Source organism: Amphiura filiformis, chromosome 14 (genome assembly GCF_039555335.1).
Source record: "Amphiura filiformis chromosome 14, Afil_fr2py, whole genome shotgun sequence".
NCBI lineage: Eukaryota > Metazoa > Echinodermata > Ophiuroidea > Amphilepidida > Amphiuridae > Amphiura > Amphiura filiformis.
Genome location: NC_092641.1, coordinates 16,541,802 through 16,568,017, shown reverse-complemented (window position 1 = coordinate 16,568,017; position 26,216 = coordinate 16,541,802). Strand labels below are relative to the sequence as shown.

The 26,216-nt window shown below is 36.0% G+C and overlaps 1 protein-coding gene across 1 annotated transcript in view; it reads left to right on the top strand.

Annotated features, from left to right (window-relative positions):
* LOC140169774 (uncharacterized) overlaps positions 1-25,252 on the top strand; it is an 80,855-nt gene extending 55,603 nt beyond the window's left edge. The window contains exons 11-19 of the mRNA XM_072193078.1: positions 6,099-6,173; positions 8,483-8,569; positions 8,914-8,988; positions 9,960-10,037; positions 11,604-11,657; positions 13,355-13,444; positions 20,848-20,925; positions 21,836-21,987; positions 22,782-25,252. Of these exons, the coding sequence (XP_072049179.1) occupies positions 6,099-6,173; positions 8,483-8,569; positions 8,914-8,988; positions 9,960-10,037; positions 11,604-11,657; positions 13,355-13,444; positions 20,848-20,925; positions 21,836-21,987; positions 22,782-23,069 (977 nt within the window). The 3' untranslated portion in view covers positions 23,070-25,252. The remainder of the gene's footprint in view (positions 1-6,098; positions 6,174-8,482; positions 8,570-8,913; positions 8,989-9,959; positions 10,038-11,603; positions 11,658-13,354; positions 13,445-20,847; positions 20,926-21,835; positions 21,988-22,781) is intronic.
* The last annotated feature ends 964 nt before the right edge of the window (positions 25,253-26,216 follow it).

Sequence of the window (26,216 nt, the reverse complement as noted above, 5' to 3'; positions counted from 1 at the left end):
GCAGGGTTTCAAATTCAACAAGAATGAGTGATTCACTGGACTATTCCTGCTGAAATCCATATACCCCTGTGGAAGATATGATCTTAATCTTCCACACAGTGAGTGTAGATTTCAAATGGAGTCACCCATTTAGGTAACTCCATTTGAAATTCATACTCCCTGTGTGGAAGATTAAAATCATGTCTTCCATAGGTGGTGTACAAATTTCAACTTGAACAGCCCGTTGTAGTAATTGTCATAAATTTGATTCTTTTAAAGCCATGAACATTCTATGCAATCTATGAGAATTGACTTTCCGGTAATTCCCAGAGCCCTTTGCGAAGCAAGTCTTTGTTGAAGTACACATCGCAGTAATGCAGTGTGCATCAACAGCAATATATACTTGAGAAAATAAAATTGCAAACATTTTCAGGAATTGCCTAAATGGTGTTTTTAAGAAATTCTCATTCAGTGTACAGTGAGAATATGGGAATAAATTCTAAAAGTGATTCTGGCAAAACATATTTGTGGGAGTCAATCATGATTCTTGTGAATAACTGTTCTTGGTAATAGAGAATCAAATTTGATTATTGCCAAGCTTGATGAGATTGAATCCCTGAAATTGTGCCTTTATTAAATGAGGTGTTCTGTCTAAACACAGTGTGAATTGGATATCGATTTTGTTTGGGTGCTAAATTATGTTGAATAAGGTGCAATAGACAGTCATAAGCTATATCAATGGTTTTCATTTTGAAACCATGAAATATCCTAATTATAGTGATTTTGACAGAACACTTCATGTATTTTCTTCACAAATATATACAAGAACAAACTTTTGCCTGTTGTTTACTACTGTTAGCTGGGTAGGTTCATGGTGTCATATTAGTTCCTTATTTGTAGAAAGATTCAATGCGAAGATCATTTAAAGGGATTCAGCAAAGTAATCCCAATGTCATTAGAAAGTTATTGTAAAGCTTCCTTGCTCGCTGTGTTCCATATCAGGTATAGTGTTGTCAATCCGTCTATTCTATATGCGCTTTACTTGTTGCTTGGGTATCAAGTTGTAATAGTAGTGGATGAATTATAGGGGCAAGATGAGAAATAAGCTTCACAAAAAGATCATTCATCTTTTAGTGTACTTGTGTCAGGGTAGCCATCAACCAAATCCATTTGGGCATCTATTGAAGAGTTTTCCAGTTACCATTTCCTGTCCTACATGTAAACAAACCTATTGGTTTGTACAAACCTTGGGTGACTTTTCAATATTGATTCTCGAATCCTGCTACTTTTGGTAGTTTCCCATCCAACAGAAACCAATCATGGTTAAAAGAGAAAAATTTAGCAACTTTTCAAATATTCGATCCGCAATTACGTCTGAACATATCCCTGACTTGTGTTCACTGTTAGTCAGTATGTTGTGGCTTATCTGTGTAGAATACTGACTTGCGTTCACTGTGTTAGTCAGTATGTTGTGGCTTATCTGTGTAGCATAGCATGCTACTGTTGTTTGTGAATTGCATTGTTCAACAGAAATTCTGACTAAGTTGAGAGACTAAATGAAAGTAAATTTTTGGTTTTGCTCATTATGCAAAACAATTCAGTGCCAGCATATATTAGCAGAGTTGCTTGTTATAAAGTGTGCTGCTGTCAATTCTTGTTTCTCACTTTCTATATCTATTTATATTCTGTTTTGCTTGATTGTATGGAAAAATTGCTGTTGTGATATGATATCTACTGATAATTCTACCCAATTTCAAGATTAGGGCATGTGTAATTTTTAAAATCCATCAGAAGTTGCAATGCATCATATTTTCCATCTCTAAAAGGAGATTTGTTAGCATTATAAAGGGAACCCCGTCCACCTTGGGCTGGGGTGGACATTTTATAAATAAATTCAGAAGATCAGCGATTACATCACTTACATTCCATTCCAGATGTTGAAATACATCATATGCAAAATTTGCACAAAAAGAATTGGTCATTATTATTTTAAACCTATTTTTGTATAACTTTTGTTAACATCTGCATGTAGTTCTGTGCAGAGTGTGTCCATCAAGGGTGCTATAACCTCCAATTTATAGTATAGGCATGTACTATAAAGGCCAATTTCTTTAAAATGACCAATGGACATTTTCTGAAATTTTCACAGTGTACATTATGCACATGTAGAAATATAATCAAATAGATGTCTTGTTTGCTCTTCTCTGAAAATTAAAAAAGTCCTGTACCTCAATGATATTGAAACCTAACGGTGGTTTCGATGGGAAAGGAATACTCATCAGTAGACCTATGCGAGTATTCAAGTTCATAGAAGTGGTTAACACTATGAAAGGCTTTCCTTGAGTTCTGGCTCCTATTGGCTAGGGTTTTACTATTTTTAGTTCATGGTTATTGGCAACTATGGAAATGATCCTGCCCTCAATCATTCTCATCTGCAGGTATAGAAAAATATTAGCAATCAGTTTTGTTCATATCTTATGCAAAGTTAATGCTCCTAGCTGTCCATATGTGTAGTAATGTCACTCCTTTTGCTAAATGGCGTAAGTCCATGGTCTTGTGATTGTTGCTTTGTCTATATGTTGCCAAATATTTGCACTATGTATGCAACTTTCTGGTGCAATATTTGTGTCTTGTACATTATTGCTGTTGGAAAGTGTGACGATATGTCATTTCACATTACGGTAGGCATGTAGATCGGATGTGAATATCTTATTCAGAAAGTGCTTCAATCTATAACCATTTTACTTTACAAAAGCGGTGTTGTTTTCCAGAGTCAGACAAAAATTTTAATGATTTGAAACAATTTTTACAAAATTTTGTAACTGTCATATCTGCAAGTGTAACAGGATTGAGTTTGATATACAGATTGTTAGTGATGTAAAAGTGACAAGCTATAGCCTAAAGGTCCGTTCATACTACCACCGCATTTGCGATGCATTGCTTTGCGATGCGGTGCGTTGTCGCACTGTACCGTACTGCAAACTACTGCATTGCGATATCGCAATAAAGTTAAATACATTTTAACTTGGAAATGCGACGAGTTGCGTTGAGTTGCGGCAAAAGTAATCGATATATCGGCATCGCAAAGCAACGCATCGCAAATGCGGTGGTAGTATGAACGGACCTTTAGTCTTCAAAATGGACACATTGTAAGCTATAGCGTGTAAATTCAGGTTAACAGTGAAAAGACAGATTCTTTCCTGAAAAGGCTTGTCTGCATAGTAGGACATGTTGTATAAAACTGTGAAAACATTAGGCATGCATGTTCGACATTACAAAAAGGACAATATATATGCCACACATTTAAATTCGCTCATTATATATAAAGGTGGTTACAGTAATGGTTAACCTTGACTCTCAAAGTTACTTTTAAGTTTTATTATTGATCCTTTGTCGTCACTTTTGTTTAGGAAAGCTTTTCTTGCAGCTTGGTAGCAGGGTGATGTGCTGTCAGTTTATATAGATTGGTATTTATAAATCATGCATATGTTTTAGGTCAGTGCCACAACTATGGTATATTAAATAGAGGCATCCCCTTGGTAGGTTACACCAGGGTTGCTGATCCCGCAAGTTACTTGCCCAAGTGGGCGACATTTGACTTCTGGAGAGTCTTCTCACAACTTGGGCATAGATAAAGATTAGTTATCTCATACATACATGATTTATAAGTACCAGTCAATCATGACTTATTTGCTTGTAAATAGCTCCTTTTCCAGATATGTGATTCCACTGCTTAGCTGTATTGTATGTTCAACTTTTTTGTAGCAGAAATGTGTCTTCAAATTAGATCATATTATAATATTTTTACTCTCAACAAGTTAGTCATACTGTGTGCATTTTATTGAGCCCATTGTTAGCTGGCTTACATACGCACACGTTTAAAGACATCACATAGATATGTGTAAAACAGTTACCTCAATGAAATGACATCATCGACTTGCCAAGAGTAAAAATGTTATAGACTTCCCATATATGAAAGCAAAGGGCATAAATTGCCACTTAAAAAATTACTGTAGCATTCTTGTATTTCTGAATGATGGTAAGAGGCAGATCTTTGTCAAAGTGGTTCTGTATTTAAGCTATATGTTATGTAAAACCTGGTATCTGCTAAGCTGTTTCCAGGGTTCCCACAGACCTTGAAAGTCCTTGAATTTGAAAACACCTTTTCAAAGCTTTGAAAGTCCTGGAAATTTGCACAAGGTCCTTGGAAATCCTTGAAAATTGGTATTTTACCTAAAGTATAATTTTGACAAAATTTGGGGAGTGGAGAGGAGCTGTCACTTTTGTTAAATATGCAGCGTTTTGTGTTGTGGTAATTCCTTGAAAATCATTCTTTTGGACCTTGAAAGTCCTTGAATTTTAAAGGCTTCAAGGTGTGGGAACCCATGTTTCAAAAGTTGCTTTTTGTCTGTTTCAGCAAATTCATGCAAACAGGTGCTGTGTCTGCTGCTGTCAGTTGCCTTTGCACTGTGAACGTATGCAGCTCGGTGTTTTCTTGTTTTTTATCCTACTTGATAAAGTTTGATCGGTATTTATAGGCAGGCCTTGTAGCATTAATGATAAGGAATCTTTTGTGCAGTTATACACAATGTAAATGCAACAAAAGCTGTGCATACAAAGTATGTTGATGAATATATGCCCTATGTGAGATTTCTTTGAACTAATGAAAAGAATGTCTGCCTATTATGCAATGATCAAACTATCATGTTGTATCGTATTTTTCAAAAAGACAAATCGCTATTCATCCTTATATTATGTTAAAGACTGTGATCAAATTATTGTGTCTTGCTAAATTAGAATTTGTAGTACTGATGGAGAAGAGTACAGTATACAAATAGTAATTCAATAATTGCCTTATGAGTGTATTGGTTGAAATATAATCACTAGGTGAAAGATGGGTTGTTACATTTCACATGACGGTACATTAACGTTTAGCGAAATTGAACAACTTGTATTTCTACCATTATACAAATTTAGAAGAGTTATAATTCTTTTACATCACTCATACATGAATTCTATGACTTTTCAAGAATATTTGTGACATGATCAAGGGAATGAGTCACATGTCGACCCTCGTCGAAAATGAGTTTTACATGTTTCTAAAGAGGACATTTAGAGATTTCTGAAACTGAATACCCCATGTTGATACGACTTTTCTTTGCAATTTATCAATCGCTGAAAACAATGTAAAACAAACAAATTTTTAACACTTTCTTTGCCAATATCTCAAAATCAATATTAGCGACATCCGACTCATTCCCCTTGAACGTGTCACATTTTATAGGCTACACATGTATTAGTTTACCCCGACATCAGATTTCCACTAATTTACCCACAACTAAACGGCAAGTCTATAAGAGGCATTCTTATTCAATGGGTGCGTCTTGTAAAGAATTCACATAATTTGATTGGTTTTCGGTGTATAATATCTCACAATAGTTGATAGTGATATTAGTCAGGCGCCGCACCGCCACGCAAACGGTGGCACGCTTGTTGCTCCTCATGATCGCGCGATAATGCGTTCGCGTAATACACGTGCGAGAACTAAGAACGCAATTCGGCGGCTTAGATGTTCGTGATGGTTTCATTCATTTAAAACAATGGGGATGTCCTCACAAAAGTAACTTTATTTTTTTCTGAAAAAAGGCAGTTTTTCTTGCAAAAATTACATTAAAACTGAATAAGAATGAGCTAAGTCGTATGATCATCCCCATCCAAAACATTACAAGATATCACTGAATAACAAACTCTACCATTTCTCACACTGATGTGGCAGTGACGTTGGTGCATATTTCATTGGGGCATCTTCAAATCGCATGCGCTGAAAGGCGCTGCATCGATGCGTAAGCGAAACAGCTGCCTCAACGCTCTGACGTCAATGCCACATGAGGGCAAAAAATGGTATAGGAATCTTCTGAAGGGTATATAGAAGGTGTGGAAACTAACCATTTACAACGGTATGCTTTTTTTTTTTTTTTTTTGCCTTTCTTTTTTTTTTCTTTTTGGCAAACAAACCATAAACCCAACTTATACTGAACTGCTCTTCCATCTTTCAGTCTCCCTCCCGTGATACCATGTTGATCATCATGTTGTGTATATGATATTGTTATTATTTGCAGGAGACAGTATCCCCGATGAGGACTACGATGTCCCTCCCCCTGCCAGGAGGGCATCCAGCAAGTCAAAAGGCATAGGTACTGATATTCAATATACAAAAGACAAATCTAAATCAACTTGTTGATGGCATTCCAGTGAACAGAAGACAAAACTTGATATTCAATTATTCTATATATGTCCTCACCTTAAAAGTTACTTAGGCAAACTATTTGAGTGATATGTCTCTCCCTTTCTATCTTTCCCATTCCACTGTTCAAATATCTCTTTAAATATCCAGTTTTACTTTACCAAGTTTCAGTGTGCCAAGTTCATTTTGACAAGCATGCAAGGCACCTATTTCCAAGGCCATTTTGCTAGAGTACCAAGGCAATTACATGCTAAAGAATGTGTCAAAAATTGCACATCAGAGGCAATCAGACAAAGGCATTGGGCCCAAAGTGCCATATAGGTTCTTTTGGTCACTGAAGTTTCAAATTTCCTTGACATAGACATTTGAGTACTTGGTACCCCCTACATTTATTTTCAACTTGTTTCTAGCAATTAGGGCTGTCTGCTTGAACTTGCTTGTTTTTCAGGTCTCGGCTTCCACCTGAAAAAATGCATCTGAATTCTAATAACACGCATACCTGTCCCTTGATATGTATGAGCCACATTTAGTACTAACATTTCTAAGAAAAAGAACAATATTAACCATTAAAAACAATATTTTGGAAGTTTAGGTAATTGGGTTTATAGAAGTTGCACACATTTTGCACCCATATAGTATAAGAAGTGCACAGAATTCCCAATGTAAATGACACCCATTAGAAAGGCTTGTCGAAATACGACTCAAGTTTTCTGGAACCTGGTGAATTAACATTGCACCAAGTCAAGGAAAAAAATATACCTAAACTGGGAATATATCTATATATAAATATCTGTAGGAATGGTTTCATTAATATTTGGTTGAGGTTTGTCTGACTTTATCCAAGAATATGGATATCATTAGTTTAGATGTAGTGGTGGTGGTGTCTTATTGAATAGTGCCGTAGTATAATTGTGTGTTTATTTAGTATTGAAAAGAAAGCTTTTCATAAGTGTGAGTTATATTGTGTAAATGTTAGGTAGCAGTGTAGTGTTGTACTTGGGAGGCTGTAACTGTGAAGTACAATTATGCCCAGATGATACCAATACATTGTAAATGTAAATTGCAGCCATATTTATGTATCTGTTCGGCTGGTTTTTATTCATGAATGGTCTGTTGTTACTTCACAGGTCAAGCCAGAAAAAGTACAATTATTTGTGACCTGATCCAGTCCACTCAAGTCATATTGTTTCAAAACTGATTTATTTTCAGGTTAATATGAAGTAACAAATTCCCTTTCTATCAGTCCAAACCCCACGTTTACAAAGTTACAACATTTTTACATGTTCATAGTCTAACTATGACTAACTATAACCCCGACCTATTTCTGGCTATATCTCAGTTCCATATTTGCCGACACTAGAGCCTGAGTGGACTAACTGGTTCACATTTTAGACATAGTGAACTGTAGAACATAGAAACATAGATTATTGAACAATAAATTGATATATGGTATATAGTTATATATATGGTATATATGATATATAGTTGTACTCTTTACAATAGCCAAGACAGGTAATACATGTGTGAAGTTTTTAAGTAGCGGTGTTCATATTTCATGACACACCATTTTGATCATCATAGTTCATACCTTGAAATAATTTGCAGGGAAATTATTTCAAGCCTATATTTTTAGTATTGTAGTATCTTGTTAACTGTTGCATGGCGGTAATACTATAATACTAATATAGTATGTGTCTACATGTAGAGGATTCACCAAGTCTGACTCCTGTTGGCTTTCTGCAACTAAACAAAGCCAGTCTAAAAGTAGCGGGTGATTGAACTTCTAACCTTTGACCTCAAAAGTGACCCTTGTGATATTTATTTATAAATCGGGATTTATTTTATCTAGGAATCTGAACTCATTGATATTTGAAGCCCTCTTATTTGTCTGTCTGTCTGTCTGTTTGTTTGTTTACCGATGTTGGTCTGTAAAAAAGTAAGGGATGCATGTTTGGGTCCATGGAAAATCTATGGTCCAGACATACTATAAATTGTAACAAACTGAGCTGAGATTTATTTACAAATGTTGTAAAAATGTTTAAATTTAATGTAAGTGGTATTTTTAGTGATGGTATTTGTATGTTGTATAGTAATTAGTTGTACAGTAATAGTTGTATTTTTTCTAGCGTATATTTATAGCATTTGATTACATGTACATTGTATATTGTTTGTAAGTACATGTATTTTGACTTTGTGGCAACATTTCTGTTAACAAAAAAATGATTTTAATCTCTAAATTGTAACAATTTGTTTTCATAGATGAGCCATCAAATCCAGTCTTTGGTGAGTTTCCACCCTATGCAAAGAGCAATCCACAGCGAAACAAACGCAGTCTACAAGCAGCAGGTGATTGAACTTTAACCTCAAACCTTTGACCTCAAAATTGACCCCTTGTGACTTCTCTTTCATACAGGAATCTGAGCTCATATGATAATTGATAGTGGAATCTTTATTCTATTGTAATTGCAAATGTGAGCCGAGAGAGCCACCTTGTAATTATACAAATGTTGTAAACTATTTTGATTTGAGCGGTATTTGTAATGTTTATTTTTGTTTTGTAGTAAGTAGTAGTATTGTCATAGTTTTAGTAGTAAGTTCTTGTGTGTTTATATAGCATGCTTTTAATTAATCTGACTGTCAAAATTGTCGTAACAAAGCCTTAATTGCAAATTATAACATTGCATTTGTAGATAATACATCTACCGAGTTTCCACCTTACGCAAAGAGCCAACCACAACGCAACAAAGCCAATCTACATGCAGCAGGTGATTGAACTTTGACATTTTACTATTAACCTTTGACCTTTGTGATTTCTCTTTATCCAGTAATCATAGCTCTTCATTTAGCAAGCTACTCTTATCATAGTATTAGCGAAAAATGTGTCATTAACCACATGGGCACTATACTGCCTTTCTTACAGTGCCCCTGATTGGTTCATTACATGATATAATCATCTGAGTAACCAATCAAAATAAAGCTCTAAGATCTCTTAGAAATTTTAAGCTGAATCCCTTCAGCCTGTTGACTATTCTTACCATATCTCTGATTGGCTCATTATAATGATATAGCCCTCTTTGTAACCAATCAAATTAGTTCTTTCAGGCAGATAATTGACAAGTGGTGCCTATGAAGTTTGGCTGTATGCTGTGATTAAGGGGGTACTACACCCATGTGGTAAATTTGTGACTATTTTTGCATTTTTCTCAAAAAATAATTACACACTAGTAACTAAAGTTATGTATATTATTGGGGCAAGGAATCCACTTACTACACTAAAATTTCAGTGACTCAAGACAAGCGGTTCAGTATATATGATAGGAAACGAGGTACATCCTAGCGGTACCTTATTTCTGATCATATACCGCTTGTCTTGGGTCACAGAAATTCAAGTGTAGTAATTGGATTCATTTTCCCTATAATATACATAACTTTTGTTACCACTGTGTTATTTAGTTTTTGAGAAAAATGCAAAAATAGACACAAATTTATCGAGGGGTGTAGTACCCCCTTAAGGAAGCCACAAAGCAGTAATTACAAAAGCATTAAAAATTTGTTCACTTATATGATTGTCTTGTTATAAACAAACTTGTTGTACATGTAGGGAAAGGAATATATATTTGCCATGTGAAGTGCTCCATAGAATGATATTGTTTTGAGCAGGTATAAGGAAAAAAGTAACAATTTTGTACAAACATAACATATTATAAATTAACAATGACATTTCTTGTGTCCATAGATGATACAGCAAGTGTACCCCCTGCAGAGTTTCCACCGTATGCCAAGAGTAATCCACAACGCAACAAAGCCAATGCAGGTGATGAACATTGAGCTCTGAAAATGAGATTATTGTTTAATTTTTCAATCAGCACTTAATTAATTGAAAGTATTCAGGGTTGCCAAACCCCATGATTTGGTATCCCAATTGGATGACTTGAAAAGTGTCCAGCGACTTTTGACAATTTCCTGTCCCATAGAAACCAATGGTTAAGGAAAAAAGTGGGTGACTTTTCAACATTGGCTCCCGCGACTTGTAGTTTTTTGTCCCATATAAACCAAATGGTTTAGAGGAAAATTGGGCGACTTTTTGATTATTTGACTGGCGATTAGGGCTGAAATTTTTGGCAACCCTGAAAGTATTTGCATCTCTGCATAATATAGCTTTAGATGATGAAAGGAAAAATAGCTGGTAATGGGAAAACAAAAGAACTAACATTAATTGTAACTAAAATGTAAGGAAACATGAATGTGATATCAAATTACCATTACCTGATCTAAAGATGGTCCTCATTATGTGGGCATTGATACCAGAAAATACAAAGTAAATTATCAAAGTACTTTTACGAGAGCGTTCTTTACTTCCTATGTTACGTAGCCACTGTATTAAATGCTCTTGTCTTGCTGCTTGCACAATCTACTGTTGCGATCGAGTCAATGAAGTATGAGGCTTACGCGTTATAGTGTGTAGTAACATGACAACAGCATTACGCATAATTGGTAGTAAGAATTGGGCAAAACAGTGTGTGATCTGTAATTAGCCCTGTCAATCAGATCTTAATTTCTATCCCTCAAGTGAAAACTATGTACCATTTTATCAACATAAGTATCTAACATTTTTCCTGGCGTTTCTCTGCTTCAACCAGGGCCGATTTACCTTTCTGGTGGCCCTGGGCCAGGCTAAAATTTGGAGGCCCAACTAACTGTGAGAAAGGCATGTGCACTAAAAGTGGCCAAGTTTTGGTTTAGGTATAGATCGACAGTGTCGGCGGGAGCATTATAATTTAAAGAGAAAGAATCAGCTAGGACATTTGCGCGCAAAGTGCGTGAACAAATTCCAAATTCAGACTATTTTAGCCCAAAATGAAGGTGAATTTAGCTATATAACTGGCCAGTGCGCGCAAAGCGTGCACAAATTTGGCAATTTTACCCTATTTTTGGCCCAAGTCATGGTGTTTGGGGGCTAAAAAGGAAGAGCCACATGGCAATTTTGTGGGCCCGGGGCCCATCTGGCCCAATGGTAAATCCGGCACCTGGCTTCAACAGGGGTTGCATTTTAGTTCTCCACAGTGTTTTTCATTTCTCGGCTGGCAGCTTCTGTTGTCAGCTGCGATTTTTTTCTCAAATGATAAGCTTTATTGCAGGATTTGTTCGTTTCTTGTAGGGCAAATTTTAGCCGCTGTATTAGACGCTGCGGAAAAAAGCTGCTGTGTCTATCTGTCAACTCCAAAACCTTCATTCTATACACTATTCTTTGAAGTTGTTATCATTGCTGATATTAGGCTTTAAATTGTATTGTTTATCAACATAATGTGACCTTGTTATTGAAGATTTACCAGATAAGAGATATGACATTTTTGCTCACATTTTTGTTGTTGTTATATAGCTCGTAAATCTGGTGATCCGCCCTATGAGAATAGCAGTGCAGTGACCGAAGCAGGTGTGAACAAATAAATCATTTTTTCTGATTAAAATTCCAACACTTAATGTACAAAGAAGACAAGTAAGAGAAGGCAGACACTGAGTGCTCCCGATTCCAGAAAAGGACAGCACTAATTTGTTTGGATTCAAAAATATCTTGTTTTGCAAATAGAATATCTTGATTCTAATACCTAGAACTGAACATTTTGGGATATAATTGACAGGATACATTCTACAAAGCCAAAAATTAACAATAAATGACTTTGTAGAGAAAGAGGTAGCATTATGATAGTAAATTTCCTAATTGATCAGAGTTATATGAACTGTGTGTCGAGCATATGTGATGCGATCAAGCAAAATCAGTCGGAACTCAGAAATATTACATTCTCAGTTTCTTGTAGGATAGTAAAAAGCATTAGCATAGCTGCATTTTGCAGAAAACCCCATTAAAATTGAGCAACCAGTTCCAAAAATATGAACAATTAAAGAGTTTCCAAAACTATAGGAAACAAAAGAAAATATTGCCTTTGTTTGGCTACATCTCAAAATCAATATTTCGGAGTTCCGATTGATTTTGCCTGATCACATCACATATAAAAGCGTGAAAGCTGAAGTGATAAACAATCATACTGATTGGCTGAACAGCAATAATGACAACACGATGTTTAACCCATTGGTCATCTAACACATAGAAGTGAAGGAGAGTGCGTCGCATTTCCACACAATGATCACCAGTGCGTACCAGAAACTCTGAATAATTAGGAAATATACTCTAAATTTGAACATGATACTTTGGAATGTTAAATTTATTCTAAATGTTTGCTCGTGCAATACCTCTTTAAGTTTCAGTAAGTTACATTACATGAGGAATTCAACAGAAGAATGTAATTAGAGTATTAGGTCTGAGTATAAAAAATACCACTTCCATTTGCAGAGTCTGTCTTTTCTTATTTAATTTCCTTGTTTTATAATATAAAGATAGTTTTCAGCTTAAAAGATTTTTAAAATATCAATGGCACTGAAAGTTAGGCTTTTATTAATTTTGAGGAAACGGTAACTGGATATACGTGTATTCATTAGTTTCAGTTCTTGAAATGGTTATTTCTGCAATTGCATTGAACCAATAGCATATAGCCAGGACTTAGCTAGGACTTCTGGCCACCACAGATTGAGCAAGATGTCCCATGGGGAGGGGCAGCTTTCTCCTTTGCTGCGCCACTGGAATGAGCAAAAGGGTTAAGATTTGGGTATATGATAACTGTCTGGATTAAAACAGATTTTGGTATATAGATTAGCATGATTGTATTATTTCAAACCAGGAATAATGATAAAAGTTGTTATTCCAGTTAAATTCCATACACCCTGTGGAAGATGTGACTTTAATCTTCCACACAGGGAGTGTGAATATCAGATGGAGTTACCTAAATGGGTGACTCCATTTGAAATCTACACCCCCTGTGTAGGAGTTGCTAGATATTAGGCTACTCCAGTTGATATCCATACACCCCATTTGGAAGACATTACCCTAATCTTCCACACAGGGAGTGTGAATTTCAAATGAGGTTACCTGAATGGTTGGCTCCATTTGAAATCCACACCCCCTGTGTGGGAGATTAAGGTCATGCATTCCATAGGTGGTGTATGTATTTCAATTGGAATAACCCATTTATTTTGTAAGCATTAATTAGTGACAAGCAATCATTTCTGGTTCTTTAGCCCGTAAAGCTAGTGCTGAACCAGACACGTTTTCACCATATGTGAACAGCAGTGCAGAAAGACACAAGGCTCTCTTGGGAAACTCAGCAGGTGATTTCCACATTTATTATTTAAATTCACACATCAATCATGACTTGGATTCATCACTTATAAGCTACCCACATCATAAGGGCATGCGGGTAATTTTACATTTGTATTTGCATTTCCAGCCATGATCATTCAAAATTACAATTCCTTCAAATGCACCTGTTCGCAAAATTGAGTTATCAGCAATAGTCCTCATGGAGCACTAACCCTATCAATACCTCCTACCCAAGCCAACAACATAGATATAGAGCTCCAACAGCACTGTGTGTTGACGATAACTCGATTAATCACACCTGTTCTACTTCTTCATTTTGATTTTTTTTCTTCAGTTTCAACCATTTTACTTTGATTGCAGCACGTCCTGTTTAAAAAGTCACAATATTTAACTTACAAGGGCATGTGGAAAATTAACATATCATTCAGAATTTCCAATTTCAGCCATTTTACTTTAACAATGGAGCTCATACACTTACTACTACAGATCATGTGTCAACATTCAAAGTCCCCATGCATTGTATGCTTTGAATTCTCACATATTCATGAGGGCCGATCGATCGTGCTGTGTCTAACAATTATTCCAGCATTGCGTGCCTACACATATGCATGATAGAGCCTCGCGTGCCTATGTGATAAGTGCTAGCAGTTTTGCCTGTCGCATTTCATGGAATAATCGGCCCTCATCGGGTGATGCTGAGACTTAGACTGGTTGTACATGGTCTGCTGTCTTTTTCGTCCATGGGTTTATAAAAGTGGAATTAATATGAGGGGTGTACTGATATATGTTTACATCAATGTATTTTCCAATTTGGCCACTTACGAAAAACCTTCATCCTGATTATTGAAACCAAGGAAAGCCAACATAAGTTGTATTCTCTTGTAAAGCCAAACTGAAAAACATAACATTAACATAAACCAGATTTTCAAATGTTCTTTACAGTATATAAAGTGTTAGTGAATAATTTACCTTATAACTTATGAAATATTATAATGGTGGTCATAATGCAAATTACAGAAATAATGTGTATAATTGTATTCGTCAATTTCTGACCCTTCAAACCCTGAACTTTTTTTCTCACTTGCTTCATTATAAGGACATATAGAAAACATTATGTGATGTCGCTTCTATTTTTAGCATTTTGCTCTGAATTTGCAGCTCATTGTAATGATTAAAGTAAAACTAACATGCTGCCTGGTCTGGGAATGTAGACAATTTACATTTATTATTTTATTTTATGTTTTATAATTTCATTCATATCTCATATCTAGCTCATTAAAGGGGTACTTCATGATCTACAGCCTCATCCTCCCTTTACTCCAAAAAAGTCAAGATTATTATACAGCGGAAACCTAGGACTATATAATGTTCGTGTGCATAAACTTTCTTGCAGATTCAATTGTTTGACAAAGACATTGTCCCATTTGTATTTTTCGTCTGTTGGTAGACATATTATAACATGGCTGTGGGACACTGTTATGCATGTAATTGTATGTTACCCAAAAAGAGGATGCTGGAATCATAAAATGCCCCTTTAACTTATCATAGCAGGGGCATTATCAGGAAATTAATATGGTATTCAATTGCAGCCATTTGCTACAAAATCTGCAGCCTATTCAGTCAGTTTAACGTAAGCCCATTACAATTGAAGAGGTTTCATGAGTGACATGGCAAAGCTTGGAATTTGAAATATACTGCAACGATGGTGTACATGCATGTGGGGTCGATACGTCCTTTACCTTAGGGCAAATTTCATGAACAAATAGAGAGCTCCCTCTGATAATCCCAACAAGAATTAAGGTCTGTGCCCTTATTTGCTGGTGGGAGTTTTACAGGAGGGCACTCTTAGTTTATGCCTAAAATTAAGTTATGTCAAGGAATCCCATATATGCCATAGGCACATCTTTTCAGTATATGAAAACAAAGAGCAAAACAACAAAATGTAAGGAAACTTGCATTTTGAAATACAACTTAAGCAACAATTATGCCAGATAGTTATAGATAATAGAGCCTATGCAGACCTGCCAACTGTTCCTCATTTTGAGGGACTGTCCCTCATTTGGGGTTTACCAAAGTGAAAAAGAGGGACAGTCCTGCTTTCTGAAAATGTAGTGATGGCAAATTTAAATGTAAGAACAGCAGAAAATGATGCAAATTTCACTTACAAATTTTGCTATAGCATTCTCTTAAGTCTATTGTGATAAAATTAGACCTGCAAAACCTTCTGATTTCTGAAAGTATTGCACACCTCAAAGTCATTGAATTTGTCGGTACCTGGTTTGTGTACATGCACAAGGTTTTGGTCTCAATGTCCCTCTTTCTGACTTGAGTAGATAGGTTGGCAGGTCTGCCTATGTAAGTGGCAGTGATATTGCAATTATGACTAAATTTTCAAAATTGCCAAGATTTGCTTGAGTGGATCATATCATATCACGTAATACCCAGGGTTATAGCCACGCCGGTAAATTTTTTTCCCCACAAATGTTTTATTCATCATAAAAAGAGTAAAAAACCAAAAACATTTTTTTTTGGGGGGGGGGGGTGTATACCCCCTAGCCTATTCCCCGATCCCTTGTGTTCGCTAAAAAGATTTTGCCCCGAGCCAGCCCTCTAATTGGATAGTAAAATTAGCCGGCACTCAACTTGGGCTAGCTATAACCCTGGTAATACCCCTGTGAAATAAGACCCGGACATGTGCATGTAGCATTTATCATTCACTATCACCATAATGAATTACACCCAGAATGTGTGCACACTTGTTTGCTAAGCAGGGTTATAATTTGAAGGTACACTATTTTGCACTCTTGAACAACACCCAAATGTGACAGGATCAAGGGGAATGAGTCCGCAAATTTCAATTAGAGGTTTTTTACATAATTTCTGGCAATTTATAAATGCTACATTTTGATACAAACCCCATCAAATTCGGACATCTGGTGACTGAGTTATGAGCAATTTATCAATGGCTGAAAACAGTATAAAACAAAAGAATTTGAACACTGTTTTTGCCAATATCTCAAAAACAATATTAGCGACATCCGACTCATTCCCCTTGATCATGTCAAATATGGCATCTGAACTCTCTATTTTTTTCATTCAACATTTCATGTTTGTGTTTGTTTTCATGTTAATCCTGATGTGATTATTTTAATATGGCACTAAAGGGATGCATATATCATAAATTATCTTGATAACAACTTTGTGTTATTGTTGGTGTATTTTTTCCCACCAGCAAACAATGTTATTGATCAATGTATTGATAAGGATGACATTATGATTAACAATTTTGATAACAATTAATTTCACAGTTCCAGGTCGTCGCGGTAGCAAAGATGACATTCATATTCGGAGACCTCAAGTTATGCCTAAACCAGCAGAAGGTGACTTTAATGTATCCAAATAAGTAACCCTTGTAGTTTCCAATTAATATAATGTAACTCCATAAAGAAAGATGACAGTGTGTGCTCATTCTATTTCTAGTTGGTGTTATTTCAACTTTAGATGCAGTGCCACAAATTACCTTATTTTTACTTTTATCCTTTCCTAGTGTGACTTGCTTATATCATTTTAGATCTATCCGTTGGTTCCTTCCCTGCTTGTCAGTTGGAACAGATTGTCTGTTTTTAGTTAACAGCCTAGTATGGTTAAAAATGATAAACAGTTGACAACAATGAATGCAATGTTATTTGTCATCAGTGGCGGCGATACGGAGGGGGGGGGGGCTTCTGCTGCCACCACTGTTTGTCATGCTCTATGTGGCAACAAAGGTTGAAGTACTTTAAAAAAAAATTTTATAAGGAGAGGATGATCAGTTTTCAAATTGTAAGGAAGAGAAACATGTTATATGGCTTTGTAAATGAAATTAGAAGAATGACATAAAATAAGAATGTCCTACGCAGTGTGTCGTAGTGTGACATCAAAATCAATAGTTGTCAAGTTATCTAGTTGTGATCTGAACCACAATCAAAGTGATCACAATGCAAAGTCAGTGGGTTGCTAATAGGTGTGCAAACCAAGCATTAACCAGTAATATAACTAAGGTATGACATATCACTATGATGTTGAATAAAGGAGATAAAAGTAAGATTTTGTGATTTTATCATTGATTTTAAAAGGAGTTATACCAGAAAATGTCTCAGCTTTCAGCCTATAGTTACATTATTGCTCAATTATCATTGTCTACAGGTCGGCGTATTAGTCTGGATGATAGTGACTATTTACACAGTAGTCGTGTAAAGCACCCTCTATCGATAGGTGACTAGTATATTTTTAATTTGTTGCTTGGTGGTATTTAGCTGGGGCAATTAACTTATATTATGAAGTTGTTACTGCATAACATATATGGTATCAAGTAATAAATTTAACACATGCCTATTGGCATTTGACAGATGTAATTGTGTCAGGCAATTTGTAACGGCTGCTGTATACATGGATGCCTAGCTGTGAATGTGTGCACGATTAAAAAATGTAAGACATTCATTGGTTATTGGTTATACTTGGCATACTTCAACATCTCTTGGCAAGTTGAAATGCTGGCACACCAGTTATGAAACAGAGCAGCTTGCACACAAGTGAAATATCTGTGCTGTGAGGGTAGGGAATCTTGATAATGTTGATGAACCACATTTGATAGCACTAACTTGCCATAATGTAATATATTGGGGCCATATATTAAGGGTTAGGGAACTTGATATTCTGATTTAATAGCCACATGTGAAGACGCCAACTTGCCACAAATGTAAAATATTGGGGCCAGAGGAGCTTTATATGTAAATGAGCCAACATCCCACAAATGTTAAATGTAAGAATAGGGAAGCTTTATATTTCGATGAGCCACATGTGATTAGCTAACTTGCCACAAATGTAAAATATTGGGGCCATATATATGAAGAGCTTAGTTTCAAAACCCCTTACATCCACTTGCCCAATTTTGAGAACACATCAGAAAATCATCAAAATAATCACTGATATAAGGTGTTTTTCAACAAAAGCAGTTTTTGGTGGGATGCTCATCCTTAATTCCCAAGCATCCCACCAAAAACTGCTTTTGTTGCAAACCCCCATATATCAGTGATTTTTTGGATGATTTTTGATGTGTTCTCAAAATGGGCAAGTGGATGTAAGGGTTTTAAACAAAGCTCTTCATATGTTAAGGATAGGAAGCTTTATATGTCGATCAGCCACATGTAAACAAGCCAACTTGCCACAAAAGTAAAAAATTGGTCTTGGTAGCCATGTAGGAAAGCACTAAGCAGGAATGAAAGTGAAGAATGATGATAATCTTTTACCATCATCACTAGCACAAGGTTTAGCAGAACCACTATACCTAAAATAAAATAAAATATAGTCATACAGTCCAACCTCGTTTATCCAGCCATGATGGGACTAATATTTGGCAGAATAAGTGAATTATTTGTAATTCTGCTTTGCACATCTAGACACCAAACAAGTACTGATGAGTTTTTAAAATAATACTGAAAGATAATAAGATATGCCTTTCTTAATGCTTCAGAGTATAAAGTGAAGCTGTCAAAGCATTCAAAACATGTTTTCATTAAAATCACATGACTGGAACAGAGAGATCCTTATTTAAAGTGGTCTAGATAAGGGAAGTTCGATTGTAACAAGCTGTATCAAAATGATTGGTACCCATTTCTAGTGATTATGGTCATGACTGCCACGTCAAAAACTAATACAAGATCTGCATAATTGTTGATTAATGTCATAAATGGACATATAACAATAAGTGATGGTCATTTCAAGAGGGTCCAATGATGCATTTGGAAGAAGCAGGCTTTTCAATAACCATCAAAACTGACGGATACCAATCATTTTGTTACAGCTTGTATGTTGAAACTTGTGTTATCAAATTGCTTGCACCATTGATTATTTTATTACAGCTTAGGAAAATTTGACAACAAATATTTTATAAGCACTATTAAGCACACATATATAGGCATATGTAGTTCACAGGTTGGTTGCTTGAAGGAAGTTGATTTCAGACTAATGATACCACTGCTTTATTTGCAAGGGCACAAGAGTCATCACAAACACTGAGGCTAAAACTTAAAAGGACCAAAAGTGAAGAATGTTAATTGGTGTGGAAAAGTGTTATTAACAAATTGCTTGTACAATGTACATTTAAGACCAGTTGATTTCAGTTTTAGAAGATTTAAAGACATTGATGAAGTGCAGAAATAGTATAGTAGTATTTTGCAACATGGTTGCTTGCATGAATGTAAAGAATAATGATAACATTGGTTTGGTGTAGATTCTTTGATCTTGATGATAAACACATCGCCCAGGTGCACCTGATGACTGCTTTAATTCTAGTGGGGATTGGTGCTGGGGCAAAGAGATTCCTTTAACTACCATTGTATTAACAAAGCACCCTTTTCCCTGCAGCTTGTAAGTAAGGATACTGATTATTATACAGCTAGTGGAACATTATTTCCAGGTTGCCATGGAGAGCTTGTTTGTGTAAATGTAGTACATTGCTTATCAAGTGGGTGACAAACATATATATAGGGATGGCACGACTGGATTTGGGTACAAATTTGCAATTGCAATCAGCCATGAGTGGAAATGCACACAGCTGATATTATTGTCATTTTCTTACCATGGAAAGCATTATTGGATGGAATAAGTAGTAAAATTCACAAACAGAATTTGCTTTTTTCAGAATATTCACCTGCAAGATGTGGATTGGAAGGTTTCAGACATTTTGATTGTTTTCTTTGTGTTAAAAATGACTTTGAATATTCCTTGATGTATTTGCAAATTGTTACAGTTTTTTGGTCTGTTCTGTGTGTTGTCCTTCTGTCACCTCTATTTATGTTTGTATTTGGCTTTTCCATATAAAATTCACACACCCTGTGGAAGATTACCCTGCCATCTTATTTGCGGTTCCATTTTATGTTCAATCCAGCTGGAAATGTTTGCCAGTTTCTGTTAAATTCCAGTTGAACACTGTTGAAATTTTTCAAATCAGATTTTACACATTTTGGCCTCTAATAAGAAAGTTTTGTTTAGAATCTTACATACCTTTTCCCATTTTTTTTTTGTGGATGAAGATGGTTGGATCTGGAATCATTCAAACCGTTAAATTTGGACGTAATTCCACAATCTTCCTCAGTGTGGGTGTGGATTTCAAATGGATTAGCCCATTGCTGTGCTGTATTATTCTGGAATCCAGACATTTTTTTATAAAATGCTAGAGTGAACAATAGCCCATGAGGAGTGACACAGGTCAAGAAAAGGCACAAGCTGCAACTGAGATTTCCTGCAAAGGAGTTGTCTAGCTGTGTAAACCTGGAAGTGAATTGCTAATTACTTATTACAGGAATTTTGACAAAACTATCTTGTAAAATTCATTTGCTGAATGGTAGTATGTTTTTGTTGCATTCCCCAGGGTCAACGGCAGGTAGCGTAGCAGAAGATTATGACATACCACCCCCTCCAAGGCAAGCGCCACAAACAAAACAACCAGGTTAGTAAAACATTATCTATGGCCTCGGGCATTCTCAACATGCAACTTGTGGGCCAAATATTAGAAACAGCCTATGACATAATGCTTCATCAATTTAAAAAGGAAAATTACATGTCAACTTGCAAAAATCTGTTAAGAGTTTAAAATTTGTTTTGTTGCCACAGAGGTCGGTCAAATATCTAAGGTATGTTTAATTACTGTACTACTTTGAAAAGTACAGTGGAAACTCATTATAACGAAGTTGTCAGGGACAGAAAAATGAGTTCTTTATATCCAAATTTCGTTATATCAGGGTTGTAAAAACAATAAATAACAAAAGAATTTTGTATCTTGGTTCTGGAAAAATACTTCTTTATAACAGGGTTTTTCTTGTATCAGATTTCGTTATAATGAGGTTTTACTGTATTGTGGAACCATGTGTGCAATGGGAATCCTTCAAGAGGGATGGTGACCCACTCTTTTTAAGTTTGATGGTTGCCTTGAAAAATCACAAAACTTGCATACTTTATATGAATAGCAAGGAGAGCGTGGCCTAGCGGTTAAGGCATAGGACTGTGAACCCAAGGGTTCGAATCCCAGGTCCGGCTCTTTGTGTCCTTGAGCAAGACACTTCACTCTACTTGCTTAGTGCTTCGAGGGCACTTTAAGCTGTCGGTCCCGTGTACATGCATATTTTCTCACATTAATGTAGTGTGCACGCTAAAGAACGACACAGGCTATTCGAAAAGAGCAGGGGATCATCCCGGTCATGTTGACTGTACTTCAAAATACACTCATCTACTCTAGGTTCCAGAGTAAAAAATAAGTACAGCTTGTCTGTACGCAGTGCGATAATACTCATACATATGAGGGAGGCACTTATAAGGAAGAAGAAGAACTGGTGTCAATATCATGTTTTTGTTTATTTCAGCATCGAGGCAGCACAGCGTACCAGAAGACTACGATATGCCTCCAATGTCCCATAACCCAAGACATCAACCACAGCATAAAGCCAAAGCACAAGGCTATCAACAAAGCCATTCATCATCAGCTGCTGTAGCTGCTAATAGACCAGTACAACAGGTGAGTACACAATGATAGTCAGCAGCAGCTGCTGTAGATAATATAGACCAGAAGAACATGCGAGTTCACATTTCTATTCATCATCAGCTGCTGTAACTAATACAGACCAGTACAACATGAGCACAAGGTCATCCATCATCTGCTGCTGTAGCTGATATACAATACATGCTATTCATCAGTAGCTGTTGATTGTATAATTCAAGATACATATAGAGCATTAGCTCATGTAGTTTTAGACCAACTTCCTCCAAAGTTCCCATCTTTTTTGCAGGTAACAATTTAAGTCAATGTTAGCATTAAAGCTAAATGTTCAATTACCAATAAGGGTCTGTTGATCATTTGATGTGGCAAAACATGTAGCGATAATTTTTCTGAAGTATTTTACTGCTGTGGTAAAAATGTGCTACAAAGATATCAGTAACATGAACAAAGATAATTAATGAACAGAAGTCATCTCAGTAAATAGGAAAATGCGACATTTGTTACCATCAGAGAAAAAAACGCACACAGAAAAACTGGAGCTATATAGTGAATATTGATTGCTCAGTGCCAGAAGTGGTGCAGTAGCTGCCCTGTAAACATTTGGCAATTTACACATAGTATATTGTACACATCTACATTTACACATGGTAGCTACACGTGGCAGCTATTACACACAGTCGATATTGTATAATAGATACTTACTAGATAATGGTTGTACAATGATAGAGCACCAAGAAGCTGCGCTTTATTCCATGTATGATGCACCATTGTTGATGTACAAATGCTTCTCTTATTATCTTGTCTTTTTGTAGACATCAAGAAATAAAACGCCACCACCTCTACCCACACAACCCCGGCCAGGCGTTGACCAGTCAGGGGGTAACAGGTCAGCCAATGCAAGACCACTCCCGAATCGACCAACCAATGGCACAGTGTCTAACAACAGCAGTAGCGGCAGCAGTGGCAAATCGTCACTCGTCGGCATCTTGGTAAACGAAGGTTTCCGACCGGAAGAAGCCATCAGGGCATTAGATATATCGCAGAATAATGTGGACATGGCACGCAAGATTCTCCACGGATTTGCTAATCCGCTGCAATGAGGGGGATAGATTAATCCCTATTTGTACTATTGTATACAGCGCCCTCTATAGCTCTACTCTGCCAGGTTTAACTCCATTTTGTTTCTTAGTTCCTATGCTGTAGGCATAATATTAGATTGAGGTACTATGATTATGTTGTGGATATATAATAATTGGCCTGTTGGTTGCTAAGCAACCATTTCAAATAACCAAATTAGTAGCTGTACAAAGAAAAAAATAATGAGAACTCTGAAAGATAAACGTGGCAGAGTAGAGCTAAGAGGGCATAATTGTTTCCATGTAATTTAAAGAAATGTGCAAGATATTAAACTACTATTAAGACTGACCTTAATAATGTAATGTCCATACTCATAGTTGGGAGATAGATTGTTATGATTTACTCTTGGGTTGGAGTAAGATGATATTAACCCCATGAGAACTACCTACCGATTGGTCAAAATGAATATTGTGTCCAATTTTGAACCAATCAATGAGAGTATTAATAAGATCTTCTGCAAATGCAAGATTGACCATAAATAGCTAGTCATTATTGGCAATTGAAATGAGCATTTCAAGTTATCGACCAATCAGAAATGCTGTTAGATTACCAGTAGTGTCCAGGGGGTTAACTGTTTAATATCTTTGGCAGTAATATAAAGATGACCTATGTAGGGTCACTTACGAACAGGGCTATCATAACATAATACATATTCCTTGGCAACCTTGAATTTAAGGTTAGTGGAATTTCAACTGAAAATATACGTCTGAATTCACAATGTATGCAATCAAGACCATGAGTTGGTTGCGCATGAGTAGATCACCTGAATGAATCACATGAAGTCCAGGGTTTAAATTCCAGTAATCAAAACTTGATATTTTCATAGATTTTACATCCAAGAGAAGAGTAACTTATAACAATTTATCTTACCAAAGCTGTAATAACACAAAACTCAGAACCATCTTATGCTGGCTCAACAAGAGGTTTTGGGTGTAGATTGTAGACGGTAGTATGTAACATGTAGTGTACTGATGGATTGACATAAAAGACTCATTGCAGTTGGGTATTGTACCATTGAAAGGGGTGAACTCACAGACTACTACAGATGAACTATAAACAGTCAAATGTACCTGTGCTTTGTATGCTGCGAATTCTCGCATATTTATTTGGCCGGTCGTTGGATCGTACATGTCTAACAATCATGTCAGCGATGTGTGCCTTCACAATAGAGTGCTGCTTGTCTTCGCATTTACGGAAACTACCGTAAAAATATACGCTATGTGTATGGCAGTTTCATCTGTCGCACTTCATTGAACCAGTCCTCATTATTGGATGATGCTGAAACTTTGACTGTTTGTAATTCGTCTGAAGTAGTCTGTGGGTGAACCATAATGTTTGCATATTTGATGGATTTTAGAATGAGCTGCACTGGAGTGAAGTAAAACAAGTTAAGTTTAAGATCTAGACACACCGTATGGTTTGTTTGGTGAACAAGAACAATTGCAATAACAAATAGTTTGGTTTACGTGTGTCACAGTGACGGATTTGATCATCGGGTGTATCACACAAGTGACAGATGACGATCATAAATTTATTAAGAAAGGAACATTGTGAAAAATGTTGTGGAGGTGAATTGTTTGGGCATAGATTATATAATCTTGCCATTATAATAGCAATTCATGTGTCTTATAAAAATAGAGCATTGAAAGTTATTTCCAAAATGTAAAATTGTATGTCTCACATATGACATTAATTGACAAAGTTATCCGTCTCAATATGAAAACAATTTTTTGTGTGAAATTTCAAAATCCATCATGGATTTTACGATTTTTACCTAATTGTACATATCCGTCACTATGTGATGAACCTGATGGTTTTAGCATCAGATCTTGGCTCTTATATAGCCAAATTGCAAGGGAGGAATAATAAATGTTGTGGGTTTTCACAATTTGATCTTGTATATTGTGATCACTTGGCCAGGCCTGCTACTATGGGACAGTCACTTCACTGTTTATTTTTCATCTGGAACAATATCAATTGAACAAAAAGCAAATTGAAATTTTGTGTCCATGCGACAACATTTATCGCCCAAAAAAGGTAGAATGTGTTACAATTGTAATCATAACAACAGAATTAGTTTATTTCTCCAATTGACCTTTTCGGTAAATCCCATAACCCTTTGCGAGTACACCTGAGAACTCATCATTTTACGCAAAATGACGAGTTCTTAGGTGTACTCGCAAAGGGTTATGGGATTTACCGAAAAGGTCAATTGTTTTTCCAACCAAACTATTCGGTGTGTTATGGATTTAGAAAATCAAATTAGAGAGATGTTGGGAATATATTTGATACTGGTATTATGTAACCAAGTTGGTTTGTAACATGATGGAAGAAGTATTAATGAAACTCATCAAGAAATATGGCTTCAAAGCAGATAGAGCTGGCCTCTATTTGCTGGTAGGTTGAGTTTACAGTAAGTATTATTGGGGAGTGGAAAAATGGGTAATCTAAGAAAAAATATAATTGTTGGTTTTTGTCCATACAGTTATGGAGAATATGAAAGAATTTAGCCAAAAGAATATATGATGGGATTACCATGTAGATGTACTACTCAAAATTTGTTAAAAAGTATAGAGAGTATTAAGATAATGACCGTGTCAATTTTGTCAATTTGGGTCAGTCGGTGAAAGATGACCAAACACTTTCTTGACTTTTATCAGGAGCAAGTCATAGAACTTAAAAGATGCCAACTTATCTGTAATTTTCACTTACAAGCTAGCAGCTACAGGGTGAGTCAAAAAAAGTGCAATAGAGAAAATAATCCCATTTTTATTTAAGAACCGAGTTGAACCTTTTAGGTTTTAAAACATTTTATAATTAACATATCCATTAGTGATCTTGTGTGAAAAAATCAAGGAATTAGCATTTACCGTTTTGTTTTTATGACACATTTTATAGCGATACCCAATTTTAATGTATGTCCAAGAGGCATCTAAAATTTGAATGTCAGCCCACTCTGTGTAAGGTAGATTTGGAACTACTGCCATTTTCTTAACCTCATTGGCATTGAAATAACATGGAGCACCCAAAGTGTTATTGCCCTTGGTCTTGTTTAAGGAGAAGAAACATTATTTGTTGTTATTTTCATTTTCCCTTTATTTTAAAGATGT